The sequence below is a fragment of the Terrapene carolina genome, unplaced genomic scaffold (assembly GCF_002925995.2).
Source record: "Terrapene carolina triunguis isolate 2854851 unplaced genomic scaffold, T_m_triunguis-2.0 Scaffold35098, whole genome shotgun sequence".
NCBI classification, from domain to species: domain Eukaryota; kingdom Metazoa; phylum Chordata; order Testudines; family Emydidae; genus Terrapene; species Terrapene triunguis.
In genome coordinates, this window is record NW_020699449.1 from 3,539,628 (window position 1) to 3,567,140 (window position 27,513).

At 41.4% G+C, this 27,513-nt stretch overlaps 1 protein-coding gene across 5 annotated transcripts in view; it reads right to left on the reverse strand.

Moving 5' to 3' along the window:
* LOC113405353 (ELAV-like protein 2) overlaps positions 1-27,513 on the reverse strand; it is a 70,082-nt gene that overhangs the window by 13,105 nt on the left and 29,464 nt on the right. For all 5 annotated transcript variants that reach the window (XM_026646494.1, XM_026646493.1, XM_026646492.1 and 2 more), the window contains one exon: positions 23,949-24,052. In XM_026646494.1, coding sequence (XP_026502279.1) covers positions 23,949-24,052 — 104 coding nt within the window. The remainder of the gene's footprint in view (positions 1-23,948; positions 24,053-27,513) is intronic.

The window sequence follows — 27,513 nt, forward strand, 5'->3', positions numbered from 1 at the left end:
TTTACAAATGTTTTAAACTAGACCAACACAAGAGCAGAGATGAGAAAAGGTAGGGTAACAGGCACTTCAAGCACAGGATGTTTATTTCACACATTGCAGAATTCTCGTTTCTTAACAGCCTCACATAGGGCAGATGAAAAATTTAAGGAGTTGCTATGGAAAGGCAAAATTTATTTCCTATCTGTAATTCTGTTCCCCTCCTATTGATTCACTAAGCAGTACAGGAGTCAACTTTATCCATTTTAGAGGAATGGAGGCATGTTTTTTATTTTGGGGTGAGAAGGACACGACTGAAGTATCGTATATACTCGATCATAAGCCGGTTAGTTTATAAGCCAATCCCCACCCCCTAAGATGGATAAGTAAAAATGGAAATTTTTTATAACCCATTCAGAAGCCAACCCTATAATTCAGGGGTCAGCAAACTATGGCTCCCGGGCCATTAAGATAAGCCACTGGTGATACAAGATAGTTTGTTTACCTTGAGTAGCCGCAGGCACGGAAGTAAACCTAAATAAACAAAGTGTCCTAGCGCCAGCTGCTAACTCTGACAGGCTGGGACAGCAACTGGTAGGGAAATTTGTTTGGGGGGAGAAGCTGGGAGTCAGGGGGAGTAACTCCTGTGACACCCCCAACGTGACCCCACCACTAGCCCTGGACCCCCAAACTCTCCCCATCCCATCCCTTCCCACCTTATCTGGGGAGGGCCAAGGGAGGATGTCTCTGACCTGGCTGGAGCTGCTCCGGCAGGCTGGGCAGCGCAGCTGCAGCATGTTCCAGCGGGCTGGGCTGGGCGGCGCGGCGCGGCCACAGCCTGCTCCAGCGCCTGGGCGGCGCGGCCACAGCCTGCTCTGGGGAGGTAACACCGAGTGACCCAGGCATAAGCTACTACAGGGCTGACTTCTGGAGGCTGTAGAGAGGATGGAAGAATAGCTCATAGGGGACTCAACTGTTTCAATAATCTCAGGCCAGCAGGGAGCCAGGCAGATGGACCCCAAAGGAGTCCGAGCGGGAGTCCAGTTTACAGCCAAGGAGTAGGGGATTGAGTTGTCTAAGCTGGCCAGCCTGTAGAAGAGCACAATAGCCAAAGCTCAGAGAAGTAGGGGCAATGAATTGCTGAAGCTAGGTACAAGCTTCCTTTGCACATATTTGGGGGGGGGGCTGAGAAAGAGGTGATGGCCTGGAACACATAATGGGATCCAAGGCCCAGAGAGTGGGGATAGGCTGCCTGGAAAGCACTGCAAAAACAAAAAAATTGTGAGAAGCAAATCACTGTTGTAAACACACTGATGAATTTTACATCTATGAGAATTTTCAGCTGTGAATCCCAGCTCTGAGAACACATGGAGAGGGAGAATGGTAATGAAGGGCCTTTTGTGACTATAGAGTGAATTAACTTTGCTAAGGAATTCAGTCCCTTTGTGCTGAGGTGCACTCCTGGCCCCCTTAGTCAGTAATGGACTGACAAAAGGTACTATTAGCTGTGTTGCCTTATTGGGACACTTCAGCCCCAATTTGACGTTTCTCCTTTGTCACTAGATGAGGGAATCCCATGCTAAACTAAACATCTACAATACTAGGCATATACAGAGACGCTCTATCCAAAGTAGTGGCTCCATACCAAGTTTAAAATTACAGGTGAAAAACAAAGTTTTGCCTCTCGCCTGCATTGGATCCATTGCTCTAGACAGACACCAGCCCTCACAGGAAGTAGCAAGCAGTGACACATCCATACACAATGTAGGGAAAGAGTAATAAAATAGTCTAACACAAGATAAGTCACTACAAATAAAGGAAAGAGGTGACTATAGGTCAGATATCTCCCACCGAGAGGTTTCTACAAACCATAATTAGACCAACATTTATAAATATGCTGTTAAGTCTATTCAATTAGCTTTGAATTCCAGATATTTCTACGTCTCTATAAATAGACAATTCTTTAATTGTTTATCTACTGCCTGAACCATGGAGAATGGCAACTCAATTTTGTACTGCTTAAAAAAATATATATATATGCATTGAAGACCAGGCAGCACTTTTGCACGTACAGTTAACAGCTGATATTTCTCCATCCAAGACACTGCACAGTGCCCCAATGAGGGAGTTTGTACTCGGATTTGTTTGTAGGCTCTGGCGAAAAGCAGAATGGCATTATTGCTTCCAAAACAACAACAACAAAATCACTAATAGCAGCCCTAAGGCAATGGCCTCCCTGCTTGCGACCTCCTTGGTAATCCTGGGAGGGGATGTAACTTAGCGTCAGATGCTAGAACTGCCTTTGGCTGACACCCCTCTCTTCTCCCAACATCCTCAATTCACATTGTGCCATCAGGAGGCAACTAAGCTGCTGGCTACAGGAGTAGGTAGGGGGAGGAAAGGGAGGAATAAACACTGGGTGAATAGAAGGGGGGATTTCTAATGCTAACGGCATCTGTTTCAAGCCTACACTTCATGCTTTCCAAGTGTGAGCGAAAAAAATGGAGGTAAACTAGTTTAATAGGAGAAAGGAATCCCATACATATGGCTCAGAGAGAGGGAAGAGATCTGCTCTATGCCATGAAAGCAGACACACCAGGGAAGGTGTGGATATTTAGGCAACATGGCAGCAAGATGATTTTTCAATTAAAAAAATAAAACCAGGTCTGTCTCCATTCGTCTGGATTGGGTAGAAATACACATTATTTCTGTGCAGCGCAATGGTGCCAATTCAGAATAAGGTTCCTCCCCCATTCTTAAAGAAACAGGACCCTAGTTCTCTTTTCTCCTCCCTGCCAGCAAGGCAAAAACCACCACAAAGGAGTCATACACTAAGACCCACAGGACAATATGCCCTGTTTGTTATGTATCTCAGATGCATTTTTTGTAACAAGAAAACCTATAGTTACATTTCTAAAAAGTACTTCCTCTTTCATTTATCCTTCCCTCATTCTCCTCACATTACAGTAGAAAACTACTAAGCATCTGCCAAAATATCTCTCTTTTTTTAAAACCAAACATTTAATAGTTTTCTTCTGTACCTTTTTGTCTGACAGAGGCCTGGTCTACATTGGGGGGGACAGGGGGATCAATCTAAGTTAGGCAACTTCAGCTACGTGAATAACGTAGCTGAAGTCGACGTGCTTAGATCTACTTACCGCGGTGCCTTCACTGCGGTAAGTCAACGGCTGATGCTCTTCCGTCGACTCCGCCTCTTCCCCTGGTGGAATACCGGAGTCGACTGGAGCGCGCTCGGCAGTCGATTTATCACGTCTAGTCTAGATGCAATAAATCAACCCCCGCTGGATCAATCACTGCCCGTCGATCCAGCGGGCAATGTAGACAAACCCGGAGACTGACTGGTGAAAGCGTGTTCTTCCATGCTGAACTGGTGGACCAATACTTTTCTATTTGTGCTCTGTGGTTGAACCCTGGAGTACAGGTTTTGGGGGGTGGGGGGGAGGGAGGGAGGGAGGAAGGAGAGAGGGGGTGGACACAAATTTCAATCAAAACTCAAATTCACATAAGCAAAACGGAAGTATCCTTTTCACTGGATTTAGCAGCACTAATGCAATCCCTTTCATATAAACTGTTTGGGAAAGAGTTGAATCGCATAGAGGTCTTGTTTTACCTGTAATTCTTACAAGTTGGCTTCACTATAAAAGTGAAGAGCATTTGTGCCACAAACAGCTACAAAAACTAAAAAAACCGGAATGACATGCCCCCTTCATCTAACCACTTATTAACAGAAAGCTACACAGGAGAGAGCAGCAGATAAATGCGATCCTGTATCAGACTACTGACAGAAATAAGTGTTTAATGCTTCAAGTGTGCAACATTAGTGATCTATTCACAGAAGTCAAAGGAGTCATTTTAAGGGAAAAGAGCAAGAGTGTTAAAAAAAAGGAAGGAAGGAAGGAAGGAAGGAAGGAACAGGAAGCTCAATTAGAATAGAAAATTCCTAGTAATATTATGTCGAACTGATAATATATGCTTAACAAAACTAGTGCTCCTAAAGAAAAATTCAAGACTGTCACAGAAAAAAGAAGGGACTGGTATCTACAGATAGTCCAACTCCATTGCAAGAGGCGCATTTGCTTACTTGGGATTGCTAATTAGTTTCTAAACCCTACTGACACACAAAATCCACTGAAATTGGTTGCTTACCTACAATATGGTAACTAAAGTACAGTGCCTCCTATTCCTTATTCCCACCCTGCATCTCTTCTCCAGGCTTTCGTTAGTACAGTAATTACTTAACTATGATTCTATATGCAGTCCATTCATGCAATCTATATGCATTGAATTAACAGCTAAAAAATTACTTTCACCGCTATTTCAACAGGTGAATATTTAATGGCTAAAGATCAAGGTTATGCAATGTCAAAACCACTCAGCATACAATCTAAGTTGAGAGGCAGCCAGAAAGCCTACAATTTTAATATTTAAAGATGATACACATAATACAACACTCAACACGCTGCTACTCTGGAGACACCAATTTAAAAACAGTTTTACTGGAATTTTCCATTATCCTACAAACTGCAGCGTAAACAGTGGCTCTTAGAAAAGCGGCTCTGAAACAGTGGCTAAGAAAAGACAGTGAAACTATGTATTTTTACCTACCTTTTTAAAATACTAACTAACTATCTCCAAATCTCAGTGACCAATGAAGAGATTTATGCTTTTCTTAAAAATAATCCATTACTAGATTTCAGCTTTTTGTTCTCTTACTAACACAAATTACTACTGAAAAAAGTGCGAATAAAAAACTTCCACCAATTCCTTGGCACCAGTAATTAGTACAACATACATCTCAGTGCTGTGATAATCTATGACAAGTCCATATTTTTGGAGGGCGAGGGGGTGTAGGAAGAGTAGTTTATCACCTGAAGACACTTTTAGAAGTGTTTTTGAATCAACGGGGATTCCTTTTCACTTTTAAAACTTCCTTGCAATTTCACGTCTTTAAAATTGACACTCTTGGATATACATTTGTTATTTTAAATAAATTGCAACACCCCAGGATCCATCAGCCTGAAAACACAAATTGACTCCAAACTGAAATTTGTCATAGATGGTATCTGTTTAGGAATAATTGCCAATCGGCTTTGAAAATAGGGACAGGTACATGCTTTAGAGACTATGATGACAAGAAGCAGATTGTTCAAAACAGGGGTTGAGCATTTCTGCAAGCCACACAGATGTTTTATGAACTCCCCTTTCTATGCCAACGCAACAAAAGGCAAAGAAATATTCTTCAATATGGTTACACTGTGGTTTTCAAATGCTATTCTTATGACAGATTCTTTTGGTTCAGCTTAGGAGTACTTAACCGCTTGGATGCCAGGAGTCAAGAACTCTTCCTCTGGGACCTTACTACTAGTAATGAGATGCTGTAGCACTAAGCAGAGGAAATTCAAATCCCAATTGCCATTAGACAGTTTAATATTATCCTCAGAACCGGAAACGATGATGAAGTTTGCTGCAATTCCATTCTGAATGAGCAATTCTTCCCTGCCCCCAACCTGAACGTTGAAAGTTGCATTTTCCAGCATTCTATTTGCTTTAAGCCAGTGGTTTTCAACCTTTTTTCATTTGCAGACCCCTAAAAAAAAAAATTTCAAATGGCGGTGCAGACCCCTTTGGAACTCTTAGTGTGCATACCCCCAGAGGTCCAGAACCACAGGTTGAAAACCACGGCTTTAAGCAGAAAATCTTCCACATATATGTATCAAGTTGCCTTGTTAAAACACATATTAACTTTGATGAATCTCAAGTCAGAAGAGCCAGTTCACGCTAGCATTTGTTTTAGCCAACAGTGCATAAACTGAAGACACAACAAATTAGATTTCCTTCTGTAAAGAGAGTTTAAACTCAACCTCTGCAAAACTAGTGTGTCATTTATTAAATGTTACTTAACACAGTTCCATCCTGGAGTGTAAATTAAATGAATACTAGACCCAAATCTACTATGTTCCAACACAGACCTTGCATTTACAGCCAGTGCTGCAGTGGATCATTTCCATCAAAATATGAACCAGAAGGATCTAGGACCAGTGCCATCTTTTAGGACTGTCTTGTTATTTTAGTTTGGTGCTCATTAAAGGTACCAGATTGACAAACACTGACAAATGGAGTGAAGGCTTCCCACACTTTCCCACCAATGTGTGGGTCAACTCTGACTTGACAAGGATCACCTCTGAGATTGAAGAGAACAGTTCTCATGTCCATTCAGTCTCAGCATAAAGACTTGGGCTGCAACTGCCAGCCAGCCATCAGATAGCAATGATTTGAACCAGATCAGGCTACACAGAGGTGAGCTGTCAACTATCCTTCCATCTGAGAAGAGACTATAGTATACATTGCTACCTGGCTCTTTGGGGGTATTAGCCAAAAGCTCTAGGGTCAGGCTGAGACGGTGATTGCAAAATGTAGTGTATGTGGGCTATGTTGCAGTTGATATTTTGTTCAGTGCACCGTGTCACAAAAACAGGAATAACTTCGCCTAAACTGCTGTCTCTTGACACCTGCATCAGCAGCCATGTTACAAGGGTCACATGGGTCTTTGGTTCTCTTACCAAATTGTGCATGAGCAGGTCTAAGTGGAAAATTCAAGGTTGGTTGTGTTGCCAACCATAGCAGTTAGGAGAACCATGAGCTCTTAGACCAAGGCGGATATATTTGTACTACACTGGGCAAGTCCCTCTTCATTTTCTGTATTATACAGACCAGAAAAAAATTTAGATAAAGATGTGCCAGTTGTTCCTATCTCTGGTCTTTAAAGTGTTCCCAGCTGAAAACAGACCAATCAGTGTACAGTTTACAGAACACTGAGGTTATCCGGTGAAAGATCTAACAGCTAAAGGATCATTCCGCAGGGTGCAGAGTCTGTTTAACCCAACCGTCCTGAACACATGCAGCCTATTGCAACTCTAGATGAATGCCTACCCGCTGAAAGAGGTTTCCTGGTTTCTCCCTTTATTTAGTAACAGCACTGTAGCATCACTGCAGGAGATGTTTACACTGAAGAGGAAGCAAAGTTAGAGGCTGGCACTGATTTAAAAATCACTCTGTAGGCAGGATCTCAAGTGATACTCCTCTGAGGTCTCTGGTCACCCACTGGTAGAGGAAGTCCAGAACTACTCCTGGTATTAAGACTTTGTACTAAATCATGAAGTTTTCCATTGGCCATTTGGCGTGATTAATTTTTTTTTTTTTTTTTTTTAATATAAACGTTCCAGCATTATTCCAGAGACCCCAACTGAGAGCAGGCCTCATTCTCCTCCTAGGCAGGGTTCAGACAATCCCCACCTGAAGACCTCACAATCTAAAGGGACAAAGTGAGGAGAAAGCAAGTATTATCCCCATTTTACCAGTGGACAATTGAGGCTCAAAGGATTAAGTGACATGACTAAGGTCCAGCTGGAAATGTGGCAAAGCTGGAAAAGTACCCAGATTTCATGAGTCCCGGGTAGCTTAACTACAAGACCATTCTACATCTGTCCTGTATGGCATAATGGCAAGTGAAAGAAATGCTGTAATTCTCACATGCTAGTGTATCGGGGGGGGGGGGGGGGGGGGGGGGGGGGGGGGGGAGATTCAGACGCAGGTCAAAATCTCTAGAAATCTTAATGGAGTCTCAATTTTGGGATTGCTCTGTGAGCAAATCCTATGCATTGCGAAGGAAATCTGAACCTGCCTGGGGAAAGAAAAGGGTACCACATTGCAACATTTATGTATGGAAGAGAAAGATATAGATGAAAAGCAGCTGCTTCAAGGTAATCCTAGACAAGAGATGAGCCTAATGAGATGCACCTGCCAAGGACTAACCTCTCATCAAGCAAATCATCTCCATCCGGAAAGAAAACTACATCCCTCCCTACTGGATGTGAACAGACTACTGCAACTCATTCTACCTCTGGCTCAGATGGATACATGGAGGGGCTACAACCCACATAGAATGCAGTGATATCTCCTGGGAAGGACAGAGATGCAAGACATCACACCATTGCCACACACACACACACACACACACGGCAGGCTGCTTAATTCCTTCCAGGAGTAAGTTAGCATCCTTCAATTGAATTCTAAGGATCTAACTTGACCATGGACTGTGCTATTTCAGTGACCCAACAAAAGAGCGGAGCTTGTCAGACAACTGTCAAGCCCTACAACATAGTGGTCAAGAAGTAGAGGTAGGTTCTATGCAGCAGAACCTCAACCAACATCTATAACGTCCTATTAGAGACTGAGTCAAAATCCCCAAAACCTATTGTGACAAAGCTTTGTCCTGGTCTCCGTGGGTCCTGCGTTTCCTGACGGATTTCACTAGCCTCAGAGGCTCACTGTGACCCTCCACTTTAGAGAGAGAGAGAGATCTCAGTCTACTGAGCCATTTTCATCATAAGCCAGCGAGCGAGGTGAGGAGAAGCTATTCTCCCTTGCAGTCTCTGTCTCCCAGTCTCAGTGATTAATCAGGGGGCAAAGGGGGAGAGCCCGGGCCCGCCCTCTACTCTGGGCTCCAGCCCAGGGACCCTAATAGTATCAGCTATGGTAGCTGACCTTTTAGGAACAGGACACGTACAATTCCCTGGGCTACTTCCCCACAGCAGCCCCCATTTCCTCAAGCTCCACTTCACCCTTGCCTCAGGGCCTCCTTCCTTGTGCCTGTTATGGTGTATACAGCTCAGTCTCTCCAACAGCGCAACTTCTCACAGCTCCTGACATGCGTGCCCACCTGACTAACTGGGAGGCTTTTAACTAGTTTCAGCCAGCCCCTGATTGGCTTCAGGTGTCCCAATCAACCTAGCATCCTCCCTGCCTTCTGGAAAGCTCTTAATTGGCCCCAGGTGTCTTTATTGACCTGGAGCCACTGCCATTTACTTATCCTGGTACCAGGGATTTGTTTAACCTGGGGCTAATACATCTATCTCCCATTACTTTTCTATAGCCATCTAGCCTTGCCCCATCACACAATCTGAAACAAAACAACTTTTGGTGCTGCATCTTCTACCATCACTACCACCACAAGAAAGCCAGTGCTTCCAGTTTCTCACAAGTAGTCCTCAACATCTATACCCGTATGTAACTGATGTCTGCTAAGCACCATGCCAGTTTCCTGCTCTTTGGAAGTCTGTGTCCTTCAGTTTCTATTTATGGTATCAATACAGTGGTGATTACAGTGCACTTCTAAATTCCTTGAAAAGAGGAATTATCCCTGCTTTCATGGTTCAGATAATTCTCCACCTGTGAGTAATTGTGAAGATCTGTTTCTTGTAACCAGAGAATGAATGCACATTCCCACATGACCTTCAGAGTTCTGAAGTTGCTAATGTCCTATGGCAATAGGTGTCCATGATGAGCACATAAAAAAATTATAGGTAGGCTCCCAAAATACATACATACATACAAACAAACAACTGACCAGGCAACCCTTGGTAACTCTTGGCATGTTCTTAAGAACCCAAATGGAAGGGCATTTTTTTTTGAAATTGCAGAAGATGCACCCTAGAAGCTGTCTGATGGAGATAGGCAGGTATGCTTAAGAGTTTGACACAAGTAAGTTCTTTGGATGAACGCGGACTAGAGTTGAGGTCAGCCTCTTCATAAAAAAAAAATCTTGTAGTTTGATCTGTCAAGAACCTTTGAATCTAGTGCAACTTTGATCTCTCCAGTGGCTGGTCTGTGGACAACCTGGGATACAAGCCCAATATGACAACCCTATTTGTGTAAAAGTGGCTTCTTTGAAAAGGGAAGCCAATTTTCTTCTTGCTCCTGGAGGTAAAAAATGATTGGCTGTTCGGACTTGTAGTTTCACTTCCTTTATTTCTTCTGGTGGAGCATCCAATCCCAGGACCAGAATGACAGTCATGCTGCCACTGAAAAATGTCTCTTTCCAGGCAGTGTGCTGAGAGTTAACTGTTTCTGCAGTCATTGTTCCCCCTTCAAAGTGTGAGGACGAGTTGGAGAAATACACAGTGCACTTGCCTAGGGTTTTGATTTTCTTTTACTTCTTGAACTTTCTGGAGGATCTAGTGTCATTACCAGGCGGTTATTATAGGACAATAAGCTCTTTTAGGCACCTTCCGGGTCCCTTTTCCTAAGATTAACATTCCTTAATTTCTGCATTCACTAAAGTAATGGGAGTGGGCAATCTGAAATATTGGCTGCTGCTTAAGTGAGCATGGTTGTGAAGGACAGAAGAGATGCCCATCTGCTTGTCAACTGTCAGTAACATTCAGGATAGAACCTCAGCGTGAACTTGTGGGAAAGGAGAATTTCTGGGCTTGAGTTCAGATGGTGGCAAGCGAAGGAGTTATCCCCTGTAAATTTGATTTAGGTTGAGCTTTCCTTTTCTGACTTGTTGTGATTTACTTACTCTAATCGGTAGTCAAAAGGCAGAGTTGACTACCTCTCCTGGGCAGTCCAGATCTACCAAGCTCAAGAAAGACAGGAAAATAAGGGTTCTTTCAAAAAGAGGACCCTACACAAAATACAAAATCAAATTAAATAGACACTTTCCTCTCTGAATGTGAACTAGTTTTTCCTCAATAAGTTGCTAAAATATTAGTTCAAAACCCTAGATATTTAGAGAACTCAACAAGTTAGTCAAGTTAATCTGATATATTTTTCAAGTTTCTTGGTACACTTTCTCTGTACAAACAAATATAAAGCTACTTTAGTTCCCCAGTGCTTTTAAATTTCATTTTTGTCTGAACGGAGGAGCCACCTCAAAACGCCCCTTCCAGAACGGTAGGTGAGGGCATGGTTACTTTTGAGAAGGGAGCAGAGATTAACCACCAACCCATTTATCCTGCCCCACTGATTCACCAAGTTTCTGGAATCAGTCTTTTCAGAAATAGGAAAGCTATTCTCTTCCTGGAACTAAAGGTTACAAGGAAAAATCCAAATAACCCAAAGAAAATGTACACTCACAGTGTTAAGGCTGAGAGAGAGAAAACCGTGGGTGTGCTGACATGGGGGACAAGGAGGACAGAAGGGATACCATATATACTCCCAACATCTGACCACAAGACAACTTGCAGGAATGCGCCATACTTAAGCACATGCTCTATGCTTTTGTCGTCACTGCAGCCATGCTAACATTATGTTTGAGCTGTTCCCTGGTATGATGTGAAATGTACTGAAGATAGTTCACCCCCCCCCCTCGCCACCCTTTGAAAGAAACTTTTTTTTAATTGAGTGGGGGGGTTCCTAAATGTTTTTAGATTAAAAGGTCTTAGAGATAAAGATGTGACAAGGTTCTGCTGAGGTTTGAAAAAATGTTACTAAGAAAGGACTTCTCCTTATATATGAAATATCTATAGCCTCTTAAGAGCAAGAAAAAGTCATGGGCCTCTGCTCCACAGTAGACCAGGTCTGCCTAGAAACCTTACCCCAAAGGTTTCTTCACCCCAAAAGCATTTACCATATTAAAGCATCCATGACAGTCAAAATAACAGGGTCACCTTTACCAAATCCACTCTACGGAGTCAGTTTAGCTGTACTGGAGGTTTAGGGAGATGGCACTGAAGGCTCTACTGCTGGAATAATATGATAATGTTGAATGGCCCCTGCTAAAATACACCACTACCTCGATATAACGTGACCCGATATAACATGAATTCGGATATAACACGGTAAAGCGGTGCTCCAGGGGGGCGGGGCTGCGCACTCCGGTGGATCAAAGCACGTTCAATATAACGTGGTTTCACCTATAACGCGGTAAGATTTTTTGGCTCCTGAGGACAGCATTATATCAAGGTAGAGGTGTATTATTAATATTGACTCAGTTGCGAGTTTTTTAAAAAGGGGTGCATCTGAATAAGCATGACTATTTCCTTTCTTTTTATGGAAGGACTATCATTTTTGTAGTAAGGAGTGACCAGATCAGTTGATTTCCTCTTGTATAATTTGGCTTGGCAGAATTTGATTTTCTTAAAATAATTTCAGCAAATAGCAATGTTTATTTTTAAGCATTTTTTTCTATTTACATTATCACACTTGCAGGAAATTATGGAGGAGCCAGACAATTATTCAATGACAGTAGATGGTGACAGTTTTAATTAACTTTTATAAAAGCTTTAACTTTTTGAATTTCAAAATCACATGTTAAAATATACAAAGTAAATATCCTTAAATCAAACTGTAGTAAGTTCTCAAGCCGCATTTTTCTTTGCTTATCTACAAATGTTGATCATCATCAGGGGAAATATTTTTTGTCTGTGTGTGATGAAATCAATGTTTAATAGAGGTAGTATTACTCACTTTGGCATCGACTGAAATGGCTATGGTTGTATGGAAAAAATAAAGCAGTACTAATTAGACCTAGAGAAGGATAAAACAGCTTGGGATCAGGAAGAACAATTCCATCTGGGGAACAACCTTCCATTTAAAAAAAAAAAATACTAATTTAATTGGCCTTGAGAGAAACCAGAATGACCTGGTGTCCATCAGCTGAGGAGAAGACATCAATCTGGTAGTGTTTTGTTAAAGAATGTCCCGAGAATCAGCTTCCATCCTGCAAATTGTTACATGGTGTCCTGTCTTTTGACCCAGGAATTCAAGGTACTTCTCCCAAACCCTCAAGTCGACTGATATATTTCTTGGAGGGAAAGGGTGCCACCAGTTGAAGCAGACTCTTCAATTGGTAGTTTTAGGACACCTCTAGCATGGCAGTGAAATTCCACTCTTCCACCAGTTACTGTACTGTGGATCTTTGAAACAGTTTGAAGGGAACGCACGGTGTACTTGTAAGGATGCAATCAAGCTAGAATCAGAGAAATGAGGTCTGAATCTTAAACCCTTTTTGGAAGCCTTCAAACAAAAAAAGACAAAGATGTATTTAAGACACCAAATGGAAAGAATTAATGACACTGAAGACACACTTGTTAATCAGATTCTCAATTCTTTTGCATGTCCCAGTTTTTAAAACCAGGAAGCCATCAGGTCTTCAGAATAAGAATGCTGCTCTCAGCTCTTCCTCAGGTTTCAGGCAGTTAGATTACTTGTTGTCCAAGTGAAAGGACAACCTCTCCGTGCCTTTCCACCAAAGGAACTGGCATCAGTATTTAACTGAACAGTTAGAAGGTCTAGCAAACACTCAGGCCCATGAAGCAGTTTCTCCTCCCTTGGTGTTCACACCTCAACTGCTATCACAGCACCTCACCCTCCCTGATTGAACTAACCTCGTTATCTCCATACTGATTTATACCTGCCTCTGGAAATTTCCATTACTTGCGTTTGATGAAGTGGGCATTCACCCACGAAAGCTTATACTCCAATACTTCTGTTAGTCTTAAAGGTGCCACAGGACCCTCTGTTGCTTTTTTACAGATTCAGACTAACACGGCTACCCCTCTGATACATATCAGGCCCATGAGAATTTCCTGTTTGGATGACCAGGTAAACTGATCAGAGACCAATGATTATGTGCAGAAAGAAGGACATGTCACAGACAAATTCCACATTTGAAGAAAAAAATCTGCAAATGGAAAAGATGCAAGCATAGCCCAGGAACAGCTGCCATACAAGTGACCATCATTCCTAGCAACAGAAGGCACAGAAAAGCAGATGCTGCAAGATATTGAGAGACCTCAATAAATATTGAGAGATCACCTCTGAGACTAAAGAGAAAGATTGAGAAAAAACTGTTAGTCTAGGAAATATTTCCCATGACAACATTATTCCCTAGGTTATCCTGAAGTGGGTTTTTGGATGTACTTTTTGTTATTCTAGAATAGAGCTTTTTCCACAGGATGATCATTTGATGACCTGTGCCACCTTGAGTGTGCATAAGATATTGAGTTTTCTGGACTGTGATGCCTTTCTTTAGTGGGCATTTTCTCTGGATACAGTCCAAGGATGTTTGGCCTTACATTTTCTTTTGGGAGAAGGAATCTCCAACAAAGGGAAAAAATAGATTTCCTTATTTATGCTCAATCACCTAGCCTAAGAGCTGCTAGAGAGATGCTGTCCCTGCTGTGAGGCAAGGTAGATTAATAGATTTTTAAAACCAGAAGGGACCATTATGATCATTTAACCTCCTTCACAATACTGGGCATACAAATTACCGGGTGAAATTCTACATCAATGCCAGCATTCTAACTCTGGATGAGCTAGAGAATATTCATTCAAAAAAAGATCTCAATTTAAAGACTTCAGTGATTAGGAATCCACCAGTCCCCTGGTAATTTGTTCTGATGGTTAATTACCCTCACTTGAAATCTTGCATCTTATTTCCAGTCTGAATTTGTCTAGCTGCAGTTTCCAGCCACTGGATCTGGTTGTGCATTTTGCTGCTAGATAAAGGGCCCTCTACGTCATCTCCCCATGCAGGTATTCCTATGCCATGATCAAGTAACCTCTTATCCGTACTCTTTGGGGGGGGGGGGGGGGGGGGGGTTAAGCTTGGTGAAGTAGATTTCTAGGAGCAGCAGCAAACCCTGGCAATGAACTCAGGCTCACGCTCCAGCACTCTCTCTTAGATGGTCTGATACAAGGGGTTTGAGGGAGGGGCGGGCACTGGTACTACAACCCTCTTGTTTCCAGCCTGGGCTATTCCATAATTTGGGCAATTTACTCAAGAATTCTGATGGCAGCAGTCTTGATTGCCATGTAAACAAGCTGCGTAGGAAAACTGGAGATACTGCTGGGGGAGCCAGCTCCATGAGGTCCTTCAGGAAGCACTCAGTATAGAACATTCTTCAGCCAAATAAGGAAGCTCACCAAGTTTCTTAAGTAAAGAGAGAGAAATTAAGTTTAGAAAATTAGGAGACAGAAGCAGTTCTCCCTGCCCAAAGCACTAAGCTGGGATCATGCACCACAGAAGTAAAGCAGGGGAACATTTAGAACAGGCAAGTACTGTAGAATGGCCAGCAGTTTGCACAGAATCCTATGCAAGGAGTTTGATAAATTACAAGACCCGGTGCACCCCAGAAAATATCAGTATGCAATTCAATTGCTGCAGGACAGTGGGACACTAGACCCCAGACTGGATGACTCCCTCCTCCCCGCCACCCACTCCAGACTGGAGCGGTACTGAAAAGAGGGAAACATTCCAGTTAAAGACTGTGAACTCCCATCCTCTGAAGTCTTTCCCCACCCATGCTGCAAGGACCATGTCCCTGCTATTGTTGTCTTAATGTCTTGGTGCTGCTCTGAAAAGTGTTGAGCAAGTTTCCTTGGTGCTCTTAAAGCTGCAGAGAAAAAGAAAATGTCAAGATGCTTGCCCATTTCACACTGCGGTTACTGCCGCCAGTCGCTTACTAGATATGGATTTTTTCCCCCTTTTTACACAGTAGAACCTCAGAGTTCTGAATACCTTGAGAATGGAGGTTGTTAGTAACTCTGAAACATTTGTAACGCTGAACAAAACATTACGGTTGTTCTTTCAAAAGTTTACAACTGAATGTTAACTTAATACAGCTTTGAAACTTTACGCAGAAGAAAAAAATTCTGCTTCTAATCATCTTAATTTAAAAGAAACAAGAACAGAAACAGTTTCCTTACCTTGTCAATTTTTTTTAACCCCTTTATTTTCTTTGATAGTTTACGTTTACCACAATACCATGCTCTTTGCTTCCTCCCCCCCAGCCCTTCTTTTTTTGGGTCTCTGCTGTTGCCTGATTGCATACTTCCAGTTCCAAATGAGGTGTGTGGTTGACTGGTCAGTTCATAACTCTGAGGTCTTGCCTATCTATCTCACTCAATACACTACTTCAGAGTCCTGCACAAGGCAAAACAGCATGTTCAATGTCAATTACATTTAACATTCCTCAGGAATGTTTTACAACCTATGAAAAGCATGCAATAAAAACCCTTATTGGGTTGATAAGAGATACCCAAAGTCAATATTTAATTAACATCCAAAAACTTGGACAGCCAGGAGTCCATTAAAGGTCAATCAACTTCACTCTCTTTCAAGAGTTTTACATTTTAAGAAGCACATCCATATTTTACTATAATAAAAAAGTTGAAACACCATCTCTTACGCAGAAAACAGAAATAATGGAGTTAAAGCTAATCTAGCCAAGTCCTCTTAGCCAAATCCAACGTAAGGATTTGTTTTTAGGGGGTAGGGAAGAGGAAGAGGGGTTGGTGTTATTGACACTATAGTAGTGAGGTTTTTGCTTTAAGTTGGTACAAGACTGCTGTGCAACATCCAGCATGTACAGAGGGGTTTTTTTTTTTTTAAATTAGTGATACTAGTCCACTTCACCATGACTGACTGGTTATTCATTCTATCATCTTGGTCTCCTGGTCAGAAAGGACTAACAGTTTTGCTGAGGTGGAGAGAGCTTCTCAGACAAGGAGAAACGTGCCCCTCAGTAATCCCCATAGGCTGTTAAGCAGCTGCACTGACTAGCTCCAAAGGGAATTCTACCTGGGAGGATAGAGACTGAGAAACAAAGGCTGTTAAATTGTGTATATTGCATATACAAGGACCTTTATAGTAAGAACTGTGGAACTGCCTAAGAAGAGTTTTTGCAAATTTTTAAAATTCAGTCTGACAAGCTGTTTTATTTTGCTCCAAGTGATTAGACATTGTGGAATAATCACATAGCTTTAGAAAAAAGCAAGAGTTTACAGAAAGCGACAAGATATGCATTCAAAACCAAGCCTTCCCTTCAAAATACTATAATACAATATGAAAAATGCCCAATTTAAGCTGGTTAAATAAAAAAAGTCACTCCTGACACTTAACACACAAGGTCTTCAGCTTAGAGCAAATTTTACCTGGGGGATGAAAAAAAAGAGGAGGGGTTTAAAATGGAAATGCTGTCAAAGCTTTAACTATAGCATAGCAAAAAGACACTATAATTACCATTTATATAACTCCTGCAGAAATTTAAAGAAAAAACACCTTTACCTTTGTTCCAAGATAAATTGTTCTACTGCTTCAGATCTGCAGAAGCACTTCACTTTATCTTGAGACTACAGTCCTGAGGTATTTAATTACCCTGTCAAGACCACTAAATGGTCTGGCACCATGCCCTTTCCCTCAATCTCTGTTGATTGATAGCATCAATAAAATTTACTTGCTTTAATTAAAGCTCCAAATAGGATCCCCTTTTGCCACTCGCTAGATCAATGTTCTTTAATACTGGAAGAACAAAATACAAAAGTGAGGAGGGTGTCTCTTCCTCACCTTCACAGTTCATTTGCCTCCAGTGTCCTAAAGGAGCTTTTACACAATAAATACATATCTCCCAGTTCTCTTGAGATGGTGGTTAATGGAAAAGATCACTATTAAAAGCTTATCTACCAAAGATTCCTTCCTGTTAATATACTTGCACAAAGATGAACAAGTCAGACTCGCGAAGAGCAATGCGACTGGAAAATACCCCTCACTGCTACATACATTCAGCACTAGAAGTCAACCAACCCAGTTAGTGGGTCTGTGTACTAGTCACATTCTTCATTGTATTAAATAAAATGCGTATCAACTGTGTTTAAAACATTGCCAGCAATGTTCTTGGGCAAGTAATAAATTATGGTACAACAGTTACTTTAAGATGATTACTGTTGCAAAACAGGATAATGGTTCACAACTAACCAAGTATTGCTACTGAATGAAATGAGGTGCACACCATTAAGTTACATAGCAAACTATTTCAAAAGGTGTGCATACCTGTAGTATGTTCTTCATCTCAAGTCTCTCTTTACTATAGAATGTGTTATTTCTTGGCACTCAGATGAGAAAGTATTCTACAATGGTTTGCCCATTTTGGTTTCAATGTTGCATTACGTTATCTTTCATTGTTGGACAGTTAGTAAGTGATAATACCAAAGGAAATCTTCACAACACAACACAAGCATGGCCAAGAAACTTGGAAAGTTAACTTTCTGCCAACTTCTGCATGAATGACACTCCATTTTAAGCCTGAGGATTTTTTTTTAATATATGCAAGAGCTATGTAAGAGTGGGAAGAAAACCTACAGATTTAATACTTTTGATTAAATATTTCTTAAATCTATATTCCCCTGACAGGTGATAATTACTCTTGTAAACACTTTAATAGTCAATCAAAAAAACGTTTCTTCTAGGAATCATGTGAGAAAAGAAATGTTTAACCAGCCTTTGCCCAGGTAGAAATCAATTGCTAACTTGCAAAGAAGGACAGAGGTCTGGAAGCTGTATTTGCTGACAAATGCTGTACACAAAGAAGCGCTTCAAACTGTTCTACTTGCTACTCACCTAGGATTAAGAAAATACATGTCTCAATGACAATGGTGACCTCAGAAAATACCACGCCTAGTCTTGCATTTAAGTGAACTCTGCCATCCAATCCATCTCACACTAAATGGTTAACCTTTCAATGGTATCTTGCATTTTAGCCCCAATTCCACCTGAATTGGCATGATGGGGAAAAAAACCAACTACTGGTCCCAGTGGTATTTCTGTGGGACAGAGGTTCCCCCCGACAAGGACATCATCCAGGGATCAACTTTGCCCACCCCCACATCCAAGGGGTTCACCTCCTCCAAGCAGTGACAAGGTTAAGTTGGATTAGCAATTACAAGGGCAGAGGTGTTCTTTCCCCTTTCCCATCCATGACACCTTAAACTACAGCCAGTTTCATTTTTGGCATCAGGGAGGAAAGTTGCCTGCTCTAGGCCGGAAACACAGCTCTGTGACAATTCACTAGGGTGAAAGAATTACGTTGTCTGCACCCTGCTTCATAGACAGGGCCTCTCCTCAGACTTTTTCAACCTAGACAGTTTACCTCAGGGATCTTGCAATTTGGTACGCTCTTCTAGGTAAACATGAAGATAAACTGTTCTTCAGCTTCTACCTTGGATCTAACAAACCCAGTAGAAGAAGCCACTGTTTCTTGATTTTTTTTTTCCTGAAATGGAAATTCTGTTCCTGCAGACCAAATCAATCCAAGACATAACTTTCCCCATCTTTATTTTGCACCTGAACAAGTCTATCAGTTTTGGTCCATTAATACCTTCTACTGGCATCTTTTCAAAACTAATCAGCTTACGTCCCTGGAAGGAGTAATCTTTCCCAACCAAAGAGTGAATACATATAAGCAAGTGGAACCAAGTGAAGGGCTGAGAACGAGAGGAGGGACTATACTGATCAGCTCAATCAAAAAAGTTAAAGATTTCCAGCTAGCTCATTTTCTATTCAAAGGCAATAACTCACGCAGCACTAAAAAGGTTCCAATAGCAGTGTCTCCCAAAAATGACTCAAAGATCACAAAACACCTTCAATAACACACCAAATTACAATTTAATGATCAAACTGTACTATTAGATTCATCTAAGACCTCAAGCTGTGATAAAAGTCCACGTACTTCGTAAGATCTACAACTGTCAACTATTTGAGGCAGGGATTATCTTTTTGTTCTGTGTGTAGTGCCTAGCAGAGTAGGTCTCTGATCCTGGATTGGGGCCTCTAAATGTTACCACAGTACAAATGTAGATTTTTCCTATTGCCAAAGGTCAAATGAGTAATTAAAAACGAGGGCAGCATAACACAAATTTATAAGCTGCTGTGATTACCAGACTAGGTCTGAAAACATGATTGGATGAATGAAAAAAAAAACAATGCAAAATATTTTGCAAGTATTTTAATAAAATCATTCCTACATTTTTTTTTAATGTTAGAGAGTTAATTGCATTTGTAAAAGTGGCAGCCTGATTTTGCACATGTTGCAGTATGAGCAAATTTTCAAGCACATCTTCTGCTTTAAGAAAACAGTGTTGGTAGACTCTCCTAAAGATTACAGTATTAATGGTGGTTAGTGCTAGAAGTGGGAATGGAAACCACAAGTTGCAGATGCCCAATCCCGTGCTCAATCCATAGTACCATGTAGTAGGTACACTACTCTCCGAAATGGACTACTTTCACTTTCATGGTGAAAGTTGACAAGTGTTGATCATTTCACCAGACCTACCGCCAGGTAGACAATTTCAGACAAAAAAAAAGGGGGGGGGAGCTTTTGCAAGTATTAAATATTCAGCAAAAAGAGCTGCTATTTCCATCTGTTTCGCAAATTCAAACTGGCCCATCGTGTCACAATAGTGTGTCCAGCTCTAATCGCAGCCTTATTTATGGGAGTCAAACAATGAGGGATAGCCCCATCCTTTCCCTTTGAAGGAAGTGTGTAAAAACTAAGAGCTATTTCCTAGCTGATGTGGAAACCAGCGATAGCTCGAAGGACCAGTTTGTCTGGGCTTGCTAATTTTAGCCAGCTCAAAGGTGTTGATAGTAAGAGTACGATATACTAACAGGAATGGGATGAAGTCTTGATCTGCCACAAATAACTCTGGTATAACTTTACAGGACTGCTATGGTCCTAGCTTGGCCACTGCTTAGAGAGAACTGGTTTAAGATGACAAACCTCACCCACATGTGAATTCTGTACCAACACAAGCCTCTTTAAGACTAAACTCCATATCAATATGTACAGTAGATACGGAGCCTGGGCTGATCTAGTGACTCAGAAATCAAGACATAAGCTGCTTATCTTTGGTTGTCTGTTCTCAGCCGCGAATCTCATACAACAGCAGGTCCCTGACAAAAATCTTATGGGATACCTACCACTTTCAAGGAGAGTTAAGCAAATGTCCAATGTAGGCAAGTCTTGTTAGGAGATTGATCATTAAATATCCTTAGTTTTAGAAGTGACTCTGGAAAGAAATCAAATTTCCATGACCAATCATATTGGAGAGCCTGTAGCAATTCACTAATACCCTTCTCGGAACACCAAAGAGTAGGTCAGGGAAGAAAAGATTCTTTTCCCCCTCAAGCCCAGACATATAGCTATCACAGAACTTTGCTGTCTCCGAAGACAGCTCAAACCTTGCAAATCAGCATCTGAGCTGACCTAGGATGCAGGACTTCCAACAGATCCTTATGAACGTACAACACTCCTTTCTTGAGGCGAAATGCTGCCCCTGCTCCCCATTATGTGAAATTCCCACTGAAGTCAAGAAGAATAGAATTCAGCCCTTAATGGGAAAGATATGAGCAGCACTCAGACAGTTTGCAAAACTAAGGGGAAAAGGAAAAGTTAATTTCAGTGCAACAGAAGGTCTCAACATTTTGGCCTACTGAGTTGGACTGTGTTTATAAAAACACTTAGAGACGCGCCTTACAAATTTCAAAGAAAAGATCTCAAGCTTAATGATCAAGCCTAAATGTTTTTGTTTCTCTTAACTTCAGTATCCAGTTGTTGGCTACTTTTACTCAATGCTACCATTTGTTTAACCTAGCAGATAGATTGTATTGTGTGAATGAGGGTGGGGGATGAGATACCAGTGTTCCATTTACTGCGTTTTTGCTCTTTCCCTCCTGGTATCATCTCCTTTTCCATTGCTCTTCACTTGTTTGCCCAATGACTATCTGCAAGGTGAATGAGGATTCCATATACATTAGGGCTGTCAAGCGATTAACAAAATTAAAACTGCCATTAATCCCTATTAATCACAATATTAAATAATAATAGAATACCATTTATTTAAATTTTTTTTGGATATTTCCTATATTTTCAAATACAGGCTTGGGGCCCAGAGCTCCGGGCTGGGGCTTCATGCCATTAATGTGTTAAAATTAATGCATTAATTTTGTTTTCAGCCACAGGTGTTAACTGTGATCGACAGCCCTAATATACATACATACTGAAGGAACTTACTGTCAACAACCTTGGGGGATCATTTTGATTTTGGATGTCTGGCTTGTGTCACCACATGTAACATCCCCTTCTGACTTGCAACCCAGCGAGGCAGTAGCAAGACAGACAACAGCATTCTATGCAGAACTGTTTCACTGGGGCAAGAGGTGTGCCACAAACCCCCAAAAAATGCACATTTAAAAAGTTCACAACATTGTCAGACCACAAAAAAAAAGTTCCTTTACTTCAGGGACACAATCCAGATTACCAAAAAGGAAAAGATCTTTAAAAATTTGCAAATTCCTTGAGAAATTAGTCCCTTCCTCCCCCCACCTGTCTTTTTGATCAGTTCAAGAAAAATCCTTTCAAGCGTCAAAACCTCTGCTAGAGGAACAAAGTTATGTCTTTCATGCTAAAGCATTCCTCAGACACAAATACATGTGTTTAACAGGATACAGAACAGCAGCATTCAATAAAATTTGCCGATCACTATTCATTTTAATAAATCTTCTAGGTTAGAGAATACATACCCTGCCTTTTCCACCTTTTCCCAAGGAACAATCTCTTTGCCTCAAAAACCTTTTTAAATGTCCCAGATTCACTTTTACATTTAAGCCCTTTCACAAGCAAACTGCGTGTCCAAAGGAACAAGTCTGACCTCAGTAAAGGGCAGAACCGGCTACATTTGGTAACCGAGCTTTAGAAGTCACTAACTAAAGCATCATGGTCTCTAACCTGAATGATAGTGAGCTGGATGACAGTTGCTTTCAGACACTATACAAAGACTAGAAGATAGTCAGCAAATACAAGGATGAACAATATTTTACTGACACAAAATATCCTTGAGAGATGAAACACTTCCTGACAACTTATCCTGTTTAACTTGTATTCTAAAGCCCAAATACTCAGAAGATTAGCATCCTTCTGACTGAAATAGTTCTATAGAGACTGAGCAAGTTAGGACAGAAGCTTAAAGGCCTAGAAAATATGACCGATGAGGAAAGACTGAAAAAATTAGGGTTGTTTAGTATGGAGAAGAGAAGAGTAAGGGGGACCTGATAACAGTCTTCAAGTACATAAAAGGCTATTATAAAGAGAAGGGTGAAACTGTTCTCCTTATCCACTGAGGAGAGGATAAGAAGCAATGGGCTCAAATTGCAGCAAGAGAGACTTAGGTTAGACATTAAGAAAAACTACCCTTAGAAGTTAAGCACTGGAACAGGTCACATAAGGAGTTTGTGGAATCTCAGTAATTGGAGGTTTTTAAGAGCAGATTAGAAAAACACCTGTCAAGGATAAAAGTAGGTAATTTAGTCCTGCCTCAGTGCAGGGCACTGGACTAGATAACCTACTGAGGTCCTTCCCCGCCTACATTTCTAAGATTCTATGAACATAAGTGCTCAAGAGGAGCCCCTGAACTTTAGGAATAAAAGGACAGCTAGCCTCATTCTTCTTCATTCTTGCCCCTAAGCTCTGAAGGCAGACAAGTGCCACTATAAACTGGTTTAGGTGATAACACTCTGGGAGGGGAAGATTGCTCCTCAAGATTACAATTTTACAGTTCTGTAAAGAACAGAAGTATTGTGGCTTGGCTTGCTTGATAGTATTTGGGGCAAAAACTGAATCCAAAACACAACTGGAGGCTGGCTATGAGTTGTTGGACTCTTAGGGTATGTCTACACTGCAGTTAAAACCCATGGCTGGCCCATGACAGCTGACTTGGGCTAATGGGGCCTGGGCAAAGAGGATGTTTAGTTGCAGTGTCAACATTCAGGCTCAGGCTGGAGCCCAGGCTCTGGGACCTCGCAAGCCTGAGTCAGGTGGCACGGGCCAGCCGCAGGTGTCTAATAGCAGTGCTAGGGTTTTTCATACTCCTCTGGCCTTATTCATTTCAGCACATTTTATTTTAAACAGGTTTTCCCAGGGACACACCAGTGAGAAAGACTTCATAAGCAATATACATATTGCACAGAGGAAAAAACAGGGAAGTGGTACAATCTCTCCAAACAACAAAACCTTCCAGAAATACAGTATGCATATATTCTAATGAGGGAAACCTCAAAATCATGCCATTATGAGGATGCATTTCTTGGGTAAAATGTAAACAGGCATACATCTGACATGGAAACAATTTGGCACACAGTCTAAGTAACTTCTGTTCATGTTAATGCACTAAGGGCACTAGTTTATAAATATTAAAAAAAAAAAAACCATTAGTTGTGTTGCCCGTATCAGAAAGCCTAAGCCACAGGTAGAAAGGTAAGAACATACTGTGGTGATTAATGTCACAAAACAGACTTCAATCTGTATTTTCCTCAAGCTAGAATTAGCACTACGTACTTTTATTGTTTTGGTTTGAAGCCTCAATCCGTTCAGCGTGTTGATAGCCTTTTCAGCATCCTTGGGGTCAATGTAGTTCACAAAGCCATAACCCAAGCTCTGTCCTGATTTGAGAGAGAAAAAGAGAAGAGAAGAAAAAAAGAAAAACAAACAGTTAGTTCTGCAGTACTAGAATAACTGAACTAAGATATTTAAGACATACACCAATATACTGCACAAAAATACCCTGTATACGAGAAAGGGCTGCCTGACATACTGATTATTCAATAGCTTACTGCTCCTATCAGTGTTCTCAGACAGCATTAATGTTTATAACTGGCTCTCCTACCTTCCCACCGACTGCCCTAAGTTTAGTGCTGAAATCACAATACCCAGTTTAATTAAGAATTTGAAACATTCTTAGGAGAAATATGATCAGACTGAGAGGCAGGAGGAAATGTAGGAGCTGCTATAAGGTTAAAAAGATAAATTAATACTGTGAATTTTGACATATCACCAACTTTCTCCTACGCTCAATTATGGAACAGTGATGAAATTCTTTGATAGTATTTAAAAGAATAAATGTTTCAAATGGATTAATAATTAGAAAATCCCAAATTCTGAACAAAAAACCAATGACTTGCAAAGTTATAAAAGCAACCTTTTTATAAAGCTAACCTCTTCTTCAGATATTTACTTAGTGTATGAGCTGTAGGTCTTTAAACTGGTATTGCACCACTTCAAGACTCATTTTAACCTATGTTCAAGCTACTCTACTGCATATAACTGAGCATAAGTAAGGGTATCTTCATAAAAATGTGTGACCATTAGTTTTTTTTGGCATCTACGATGACTATTACACATGGGAAAGATGGGCTTTTCCTGAATTTTCAGTAAGTTTTGGTTCACTGAACAGCCTAGTACTAACAATTGGATTGTATCCCATTATGTACCTGTACAGGAGGAATTACAGATTACAGACAAACTTTTTGAAACTTCAAATCCTACAATATACCACCATGAAAGTTAATTGTCAGGACTGTAGCCTTTTTACTAAGGATTTTATCTATATGCATGCACACAAGTAACTATGAACAAGAAAAACCTTAACTAGCTTATTTTTAACAAAAATGTAACAAGCATATTTTTCCATCTTTAAAGAGCTCTACGAACCTAATTTTAAACAAAGCTGTAAGGTAGCAGTTTCATTTTAGAGATAGGGAAATGAGGGTTAGACATCAAGGTAAAATATTTGACCTTTGGATCCCTAAAATTAGGCACCTGGACTTACACGTAGACACCTCGGTGGTGGTGCTGTCAAAAGGTGCTGGGTACCCAGAAGTCCCACTGACACAGGATTAGCCAAAAATACGAAAATAGCATTCCACTTTAAAATATTCTAAGATTTCACTTTATAGCAATATGAACACCTTAGAGATTAATATCATATTAGCGTACACGTGTCTGTATACAATTGACCAAAGAGCAGCAAAACATTCATGGTTTCTTACAAAAATCCTAATCATTTCAATGGGACAACCAAAGAATACCCACACAATTTTTAGTGACTTTTCTAAGAAAAATTCTCATTCTTCATAGTGCAGTTTAACAATGGTCCATCCAGTTAGCATTCTACCAATCTTTAGAAAGCCAGTCTTTTTGACAGACACAGAATATCTCTGAATACAGCACACTTAGCATTCTAATAGGCTCCTAAACATATAGGCTTAACAGCTGAAGAGCACTGTCTGTATTAATACAAAAGGTATTCCTGAAAACTAATTTCTTACCAAAGTGTTAGTCAGCCTCAACCAAAATAAATAAATAAAAATCCAGCTATTGATTGCATGCAGTGATTTGTTTATACATACACACAACCATCCTCAAAAGCAGTATTTTCTTATGGCCTCTGAGCAAATGCCAAGGCTAAATGTGAGACTTCATGTACATTATATGTGGATTTTATCAGGGGGTGGAAGGAGGGTTGAAAAGTTGAATTTCTTCTGTACTGATTGAGTGGAAAAAGCTGTTACAGGGTCCTTCCTCCCTCCCACCACAAACACTGTTTGTGAAAGTGTGTGTATGAAACTGACATTCCTATTTGGAGGGCCCTACCAAATTCAGTCCATTCTGGAAAGTTTCACGGTCACAGGATTTTAAAAATCTGAAATTTGACACTAACTGCAGGTGTCCCAACCCAAAAGGGGGTCGTGGGCATGTGGGGGGCTTGCGGTATTGCCGCCATTACTTCTGCACTGCGGCTGGCCGCAGCACTGCCTTTAGAGCTAGGTGGCTGAAGAGCGGCAGCTGCTAGCCAGGCACCCAGGTCTGAAAGCAGCACTACCCCCAGCCGCAGCGCAGAAGTCAAGATATGATACTGCCATCCTGCTACCCTGCCTTCCACACTGCGGCTTGCGGTGGCGCTTCCTTCAGAACTGGGCTCCCAGCCATAAACTGTGGAGCTTCCTACAACCAGGAGAGGTTCTCAGAGGTGGCTCTGACCTGGCCCCAGGAGCAACCTGTCTTGGGGGAAAAGGAAGTCCCATCCCTCCCCAGCCTGGCCAAAGCTAGCAGCTGGATCCCCCACAGTAGGAGTCCCCAGCTGAGGTGCCACCACCTCCAAGTCCAGCATTCGGGGTTAAAAAGGCCTTGGGTTGGCTGTCTGTGTTCGTGGAGGGTTGGCCAAGGAGCCCTGGGCTGTTGCCCATGGCACCCACCCATAAGGCCAGCCCTGTCGTCCCCCCGTCCCCCCCAGTAATGACCTCCCATACCATGCCACCCTCACTTCTGCCGTGACACTGCCTTCAGAGCTGGATGGCTGGAGAGAGGGGGTCCAGCTCTGAAGGCAGCACAGAAGTAAGGGCGACAATACCACAACTCTCCCCCCTCCCCCCCCACACACACGCACGCCAGATTTCACGGTCCGGCATGTGTTTTTCATGGCCGTGAATTTGGTAGGGCTCTACCTATTTGTATTACTGTAGCACCTAGAGGCCAAAGGAATGTCGCTGAGCTAGACTGTTGAAACAAGGAGCAAGAAAAGCCATCCCTCACTCAGAGAGGATTTTTTAGAAACAAGTAGGTGAAACAGACAAATGTCGGATGAGGTACCAGTAGGCCGGATACATTCTACATAAACAAACTAAGTCTCATTTCTCCATCTGCCTAGCCACAGAGTGGCTTAGACTATTGGGACAGGCATGTGAACAGATAATAGAGTAGGTCTTGATACAGAGGACTGTACACTAAATGAACTTCAAAAGGTATGGTGGGGGCTGATTAGAAAGGATGGTGCGAAGCTGTGGTCCAGCTAATGCAATTCTAATTAGATAAGTGAATGAAAAAATAGTATTGTGAGGTTCTAACCTTCCATATAAAAATTTTCAGCTTACAAATTTAATTGCTACCCTGACAAACTTGAGATCTTATAGACAAGCCATGTAGAAAACAGATCCGTTGATTACTACTATGTAAAAATGAATCACTCTTTCCAGGTTCTTACCCATGAAAGCTTATGCTCCCAATACTTCTGTTAGTCTTAAAGGTGCCACAGGACCCTCTGTTGCTCTTTCCAGTTTGTGTATGT